Raw genomic sequence first — 8,180 nt, forward strand, 5'->3', positions numbered from 1 at the left:
AGATTTTGATTATGATAACAAAAACTACAAGCATTGCAAAACATGTCTAACAAGATGCATTGCAAAACAGGTAAACACATATTTATCACAACCATTGCAGAAACTGCAAGCAAAAAGTGTCTAAATACTCAAATATAATCTAACTATTAATAAGTTATAACCTTCCTAACAAGATGCACTGAAAAATAGGTCAACACATACTTATAACAACCATTGCAGAAGCTACAAGCAAAAAGAGTGCAACAAACCCATAATCAAATCTGAAGACCAATTGAATTGGTCACTTTGATGTGGGACTATCAGTCACCTTAATGTGTTCTAATCTATTTTAATTGTGATCTTACAAGCAAATAATGATAGAAAAGAGCAGGTCAGCTTCATTCTAGGCTGCCAATTCAACAATCCTAAGGTAATGAATTTCACTCATTGCACAAAGACACAAAACAATTATAAGGTAATAAATTCCACTTACTGCACAAAGACACGCACAAAATTAAGGCACACCACTAAAAATCTTAAAAATTAGGCATCCTAGAATATCACTACAAACAAGCATAAACTCTTAAAATGAAGTATGGATGAGACATTCCACCAATTTGCAATTTATTTAATGACTTGACAATTGACATCACAATTTCAAGCAACATCTCTACCTAATGCCACAAATAAGATACGTGAAACAAACATCCAATATGGACAGAAAGTTGTATAGGAGAATCAATGCATCTGCAAGGGAAAGAAGTAAATTTGGTCAAAAATAATTACCGGAGGATAAGTAATGAGAAAGATCTATAGATGAAAGGACCATCAGATTCTAAATTTGATGTCTGAAATAATATTGCAGAGCAAATCAGCTTACCGCGAAGGAAATTCACTAGTGCCTATCCCAGCTCGATGTAGCTCATCAACATAATGCAATGTTTCTCTGCACTCTTCTCTATCATCAAATAATTCAATGAGTTATATACATCAAGAAAGTTTGTAAATAGAAGGATAATTAAAAAAAAAAAGAAAAGAAAAGGTAGAACCTTTGATTTAAGACATAAATCAATCATAAAGAATGAAAAGCATGACCAGTGAAACAAAAGTTACAATTAAAATTGAAAGCAATAAAGAAACATAGAGTTAAACCCGATCTATTAAAATTGATCCCAAACGCCATAGACAGTGACAAAATATATAAAAATTTCCTTCCCAATTTGTAGTTGAACAATGAGACAAAATCAAGACCAACACGGAATAATCAAAGCACTCAAATTATTACACGATTGATCATGAACACCCATCAAAATAAAATAAATATTTATCCAAAATCAAATAAAAAACATCAATCTAGATCGCAAAAAACCATAAAGATGTAAAAATTCCACAGATCAAGTGACATAAAAAGCATCAGATAGTCAGATCTAGAGAAAGAACTTTCACCGGCGCCACTCCCGTATAATAAAACCATCCTCAGCATAATAAAAATGAAGCAGCCAATGCAAATCAAGCTAATGGAAAAAGAAATTATCATTAATTTAATCCTTGTGCTATCTTGCTTATTGAGGATATTAAATAATAAAAATGATAATCAAACCTGCAGCCAGCATAGCTTAAAACAGAAAAACAATACCAAGCATTTTGGATGATAATAAAAGTTCGTGCATTTTGGATGTATATTCTACTTAGAAACGATGAAAAGAGCTCTGTAATTAAAGTTTCACTGTAATAACAAAACATAAAGCTGAAATAAAGATCAAATCCAAACAAAAAACAAGTCCATTATCCAAGCTCTCACTCCCAAGTTCCAATCATGCGAAGTAGTAACAATTTTATTGGATCTCAAGCTCTAATCTATGACATATAAGATCTGATCATGCCGATTCAAACAAACACAAACAATTAAAAAATCAAAAACTCATAAAAATCACTAAGGAGATCAAATACCATGAAACAACATCATTTGTTAGGGATTACCTTGTAGAGAATATGCAATTTCTCCCACTTCTCTTGAACCAATTTATATTGTAGAATTCTGTGAATAAATTATCAGATAATGATATGAGCAATCAGACAAACCAATAGAAACAAAACTTGGAGGGGGGATACCTCAGTGACTAATGAGAAGGATTTGGAGCCTGAGAGGCCGGTCAACCAGAAAAGGCCACTCGGAGATGCAAGCAAAGATTAAATCCTTCGGTGCTGCCTAGAAATCAAGTACTCTCCACACCCAACCCTAATCGATCATGAAAACGAAAACCAAATGAAGCTCAGGTGCCTTCTCTCTCACTCGATCGCCAAATGGAGAGGGATTCGAGGCTTCGAAGAAAAGAGAAGCGAATAATGAGATCAAAAAAAGGAAGGAGACTATGCTAACGGTGAGGAAGCTTCAACGAGGGCTGGGGATTAGGGTTGGTGAGCAAGAGAGTTAGGGTCGAGATTGGGAGCTCGAGGAGCAGCGTCCATGGTGAAGGGTGAAGGTGAAAAAGACGAGAGATTAGGGTTAGGGTTTTACAGGGGAGAGAAGAAGAAGAAGTAAAAGAAGAGGAAGAAGTGTAAAGATAAAAAGAGAGATTAGGATTAGGATTAGAATTAGGGCTGGGGATTAGGGCACTTGGTTTTATTAACTCTATAATAATTTGGAGATTAAAGAGATAACAAGGGTTTAGTGGAAGGATTAAAGAGGGTTTAGAGCTTGCTTGGTGTGAACTGTGTAAATTATTATACTATTATTTTTGACACTGTATTTGGCACAGTAATAATATATTAAAAAAATTTTATTTTTGGCGCCGTATTTGGGACTGTTTAATATATTAATATATTTATAATTTTAGCACTGTATTTGATACGACATTAATTAATTTACTATATTTGTATCTTTGGCACTGTATTTGTCAAGGTATTAATAATTTACTATATTTATATTTTGGCACGGTATTTGGTACGGTGTTAATATATTATTATATTTATATTTTTGGCACCGTATTTGGCACAATATTAATATATTATTATATTTATATTTTTAGTACTGTATTTGGCACTGTATTAATATATTATTATATTTATATTTTTTGCATTGTATTTGACACAGTACTAGTATATTATTATATTTTTATATTGTTGGCACGGTATTTGACACGGAAGTAATATAATATTATATTTATATTTTTTGTATGGTATTTGATACGGTATTAATATAGTATTATATTTGTATTTTGTCACGACATTTGGCATAGTATTAATATATTATTATATTTGGATTTTTGGCATGGTATTTGGCATGGTAATAATATAATTATGTTTTTTTAAAAAAATATATTTGGCACTGTCATGTCAAATTATTAAATTTATATATTTGGCACGGTATTTGGCACGATATTAAAAAATATTTTAAAAAAATCATATATTTGACACGGTTTGTTAGTACCGTATCAAATGTTGTAATAAATTTGTCACGATTTTGTTTTCGTGCCAATTTTACCGTGCCAATTTGAGATTTTTCTTGTAGTGATAGTGATTAATAAGGATGATTATTGAATAGGATAGAAATAAATATAAAATATATTTATATATTTTAAAATGTTTTTAAAGAAATCATAGGTGCATATCCAGTACTTGAAAAAAAATCAACTTGTATTCTCCACTAAAATTATTAGATAAATATAAAATATAGCTTTTATAAAAGTTATATTCTCAACCGAATATTACTCTCGACTGCGCCTCTAAATTTAGATTTTTATTTTTATTTATTTTCAAAACTTAAAATATAAAATTAAAAAAAAATAATTCCAAAGGGGTATTTTAATTTTATAAATAAATGAATGCACCTACCTGAGATCTTCCCATTTTACAAAGTGGAAACGAAAAGTAGTTAGAAAGAACCGCAAGCAAACCATACACCAAAGTTAGAGCTCAAACACCATCTTTCACTACCAAATTAAAATAAAATTATATAAATAAATGTAAAATCAAAATAATATTTAAAATTATATTAAAAAGTATGGTTTCAGAATTTTTTGTATTTATCTCTTATATTTTTTACTTACATAATCTTTAGTTACTTTAATATATTGTAACATTGAAAGGAAAAAACTGCCTTCAAATTATAATTTTTAAATTTGTAATTATATATATTTATGAGGTAAACCACACAATAAAAAAAATGTTTATCAATGTTTTAATTAAAAATGGTACAATATTAGACGGTTCAACTAATTAGATTATAGGTACAAGAAAATACAATTGAATTTATAAAATATTATTTTTAATTATTTTTTAAAAAATTTTGGTATAAATAATTCGGCATGAGAACCATCTTCATATTAAAAAAATAGTAACTCTTTTTGTTACATCAGACATCAATTATATTAATTATTTTTTGACCGATTGGTTGATAGGATACCACTTATCCAACATTGTGTCGCATCATATTGAAAAAGTTTTTTTTTATTTTAATTTAATTTTTATAGATTTAGGATAATTTTTACAATTTTAAATAATTGAATATTTATTACACGAGTATAATTATTCATTATGAACGGAAAACCCAGTTTAATTAAACAATAAAACACTAGTGCTTATTGGCGAACCCAATAAATAAACACCAAGAAGAGACCACTTCGTCAACCTAAAACGTGAAAGAGTCGACAAACATGGCCACAACCAGCGACCGTGCCACCGCTCTCAAAGAATTCGAGGAAACCAAGGCCGGAGTCCGAGGCCTTCTTGACTCCGGCATCACCTCCATTCCGGCCATCTTCCACCACCCCAACATCCACCTCTCATTAATCCCCACAGCCACCAGCAATGTCTCCATCCCCACTGTCGATCTTTCCCTGCCCCGCCCCATCGCCGTTGACCTTATCCGTTCTGCATGCCAAGACTGGGGCTTCTTCCAGCTCGTCAACCATGGCATCCCTCTCTCCATCATCGACAAGGCCATCACCTCCGTCAAATCCTTCCACGAGCTCCCATCCACCGTCCGTTCACAATACTACAATCGTGAACGTGATTCCCAGGTCAGCTACTTCTCTAACATTGATTTATTCCGTTCCACAGCGGCGAGCTGGAGAGACACGTTGCAGATCAGTTTCTGTCCTGTTCGACCGGAATTGGACCGGATCCCGGAGGTTTGCAGGGCGAAGCTGGTGACTTGGGATGAGCAGGTGAAGGAGGTGGCAAGGGAAGTGATGAGGATGATGTGTGAGGGCCTTGGAGTGGACCCGACGAGATTGGAGGAGATGACTTGTCTGGAGTGGAGGAGGATGGTTTGTCACTACTACCCTCCTTGCCCGGAGCCTGATAGGACGTTTGGGACCGTTGATCACACGGATCCCTCGGTTTTAACGGTCCTGCTTCAAGATCAGGTTGGGGGACTTCAGGTGAAGAGAAAAGGGAAGGATGATGAGCAAGACTTTTGGGTTGACGTGAAGCCTGTTCATGGTGCTGTTGTTGTCAACGTTGGTGACCTCCTCCAGGTTTGCATGCTTTGCTGCTTTGTTATTATTATTATTATTTGGTTTGATAGGTTCGGCCTTATTATATAATAGATTTTTTTTGACGCAACATGAACTTAATAAGGATGTTTTGATGAAATCATTAACCTGTATAACAATAATATAATTTTTTTTTAATATGGACATTAACCACAACTATGATTATTATTGTGTGAAGGAGTTGAATGTTCAAATTTTCTTTATTTGTAAGGGGAAAAAACAGTAGTTACAAATATATTATTGTGGAGATGGTCATAATAATATATTAAAAGAAAATAAATAATAATAATCAAGAGTTTAAATACTTTTCCAAATAAAGAAATGCACATGCTGTCTTTTTGTCAGTGTTTGTGACTTCATTAGTAATTGTTCTGCATTCATATATACTTGTATACAAATTTTATGCTATGTACAATCTTGTCTTTTAGCGTGGACTTGACTTCCTTAAATCAACGAAACAAAGACAAGGCTGGGCCATGGTCCCCCTCGATTTTTAACAAATCTCATTTAGATTATCTATATTTAATATATATAGTTTTTAAAAATTCTTTCGAGTTTTTTTTTATAAATATATATATATATATTTATAAATCTCCAAGTGGTTTTTATAAATTTATATATAATTTTAACAAATTATACTTTTGGAGGAAGTTTTTTTATAAATTCCTTTATTTTTTATAAATTAGTATATATAATGATATATATATATATACATATATTTAGAAACAATATTTAGTAACAATTTTATTATTTGGCTTTTTTTTTTAATTATTGTTTAGATCTTTTCAATTTTTTTACTAGTTTCATTATAATTTACAGTGACTTGTTTAGTTTTTGAAAAATAATCCTGGCACCGTCCCTATTAATGCACGTGTAATAATTATTATAGTCTTTAGTCATTGCATTATCTTCTTCTTAAGGATTGATTGATCCTGATATTCCAAAATAGACTTCTCACACTAAATTCTCCCACTCAACCCGGACTGGTGGAATTTTTCTGTCCTCATCTCGAGAGCTTATTCATTTGAGTATTGATAATTAATAAAGTTGTATATCTTAAATAGCAATTTAGTGGTTTGTTCCATCGCATCTCCAAAGCATTTGGTGAGAATAAATATGGAACATATTGCAAGTTTGGTTTAATTCAACGTCGTCTAATTGAGGGGAGTCCATGGGCATATATATAACAGATAACCCTACCTTATCAAATCAGTTTTTTAGGATTGTGGGTCATCCATGTGTGTATCATTGGTGCTTTCGTTAAGAGCAAGTGATGTAAAGCTGGGTGAAGGGCTGACGAGGGACAAACTCTAAATAAAGTGCCTTGAGTGAAGTGTCGTTGAGTTAAGCATGCTTGATCTGATGAGGAAGTCGAATCTGATTAGGGGAACAATGTTACAAGCCTGGTTTAGTTCCACATCATTTAATTGAAGGCAAGTCGCTTCAGTGCTTTAACAGGATAAAAAAATTTATGCCTAACTAAGCTTTTAATTAAGCCATTCCCAAAGCGATGTCTTATATAATAGTTATAGGTTTTTTTTTAAAAAAAAATAATATAATAGTTTTTGTTTGACAGAAACGAAGTTCCAATAATAGGTCTCAACAGCACAGGCTAAATTAAAAGAGGCAAGGATGCTACACAAGTGGATTAAAGAATAAGAATGTTTCTTTTTTAATTGTTTTTTGATGTTTTAGATTTTTCCATCCGTTATACATGTCAATTTAATACGGTATTTTATTCCTCTCGACATGTTCAACATGAAGAAGATAGCCATTTTTACATCTTAATCTAGTTTTTATTACTGTCTTTGTTTATCGAAGGACTGTGTTTCATGTTAGATCATAAGATGATGACTTTGATTTCATCTTTTTAATATGATGGCTTCAAACTATTCCTGTCAAATTTCTGATATGTTATATCATATTTTCTTTCCTCAATATTAATCCATTGATATGCTTTGAAGGTACATGCTACATGAAAAAATGTTTATTTTTTTTTCTTATTGTTCTTCATTATCAGATAATTTCCAATGGTGAATATGAGAGTGTGCAACATCGGGTGATAGCTAACTCTAATGAAGAACCAAGAATATCGATTGCTGTCTTTTTCAACCCTGGAAAAAAAGGAGAGTTAGATCTATATGGTCCTTTGCCAGAGCTAATATCAATTGAAAAGCGAGCTCAGTACCGTTATATCAAGATTTCAGAGTTCATAAGGACATTTCAAAGTAAAGAGTTAGGGAGTAAATTTCTTCAACATTTTAGGCTACCCTGAAAATAATAAATGTTGAGCTGCTATTGAACTTTCTATATTTACAGCTATTTTCTTTTGTAAAACATTAAATATAAATTTTAATAATTCATGTCTAAGAATTTCCACAATATATAATTTATTGATATAAATGCAAACTTAATTTCAATCTACTAATTCCACGGTGAAAAATTGAAAAGCTTGAGTTTTGCTTGAATTTTTATATAAAAGATAAAATATGACTTTGATAAAAGTTATTTTCTCAGCTGAATATTATTCTGAACTACATGATTATATAGATATCCTATATTGGATTTATTTAACAATGGCTAACTCTAATTAGTTTTATAAAATATCACTCATATTAAGTATTCTATTTGTCTTCAATTAGGTGTCTAATAATGGATATACCACTTAGTTCCTCTCCATGCCCTCCGAAACCCTAACATGTG

The 8,180-nt window shown here is 31.7% G+C and overlaps 1 protein-coding gene across 1 annotated transcript; it reads left to right on the forward strand.

The window, feature by feature from the left end:
- Positions 1-4,609: 4,609 nt before the first annotated feature.
- Positions 4,610-7,833, forward strand: LOC120282483 (1-aminocyclopropane-1-carboxylate oxidase homolog 3-like). The gene is made up of 2 exons (XM_039289308.1): positions 4,610-5,459; positions 7,498-7,833. Exons 1-2 carry the CDS (start codon positions 4,635-4,637, stop codon positions 7,750-7,752), a joined length of 1,080 nt encoding a protein of 359 aa, XP_039145242.1. The 5' UTR covers positions 4,610-4,634; the 3' UTR covers positions 7,753-7,833.
- The last annotated feature ends 347 nt before the right edge of the window (positions 7,834-8,180 follow it).

Source organism: Dioscorea cayenensis, chromosome 18 (assembly GCF_009730915.1).
Source record: "Dioscorea cayenensis subsp. rotundata cultivar TDr96_F1 chromosome 18, TDr96_F1_v2_PseudoChromosome.rev07_lg8_w22 25.fasta, whole genome shotgun sequence".
In the NCBI taxonomy this organism is placed as follows: domain Eukaryota; kingdom Viridiplantae; phylum Streptophyta; class Magnoliopsida; order Dioscoreales; family Dioscoreaceae; genus Dioscorea; species Dioscorea cayenensis.

What these genes read in the sequence shown, in the direction of transcription:
- LOC120282483 (XM_039289308.1), top strand. Translation starts at nt 4,635, where the DNA reads ATGGCCACAACCAGCGACCGTGCCACCGCTCTCAAAGAATTCGAGGAA. An exon ending in ACGTTGGTGACCTCCTCCAG is followed by an intron (nt 5,460 to 7,497) that starts GTTTGCATGCTT and finishes CTTCATTATCAG; the next exon opens with ATAATTTCCAATGGTGAATA.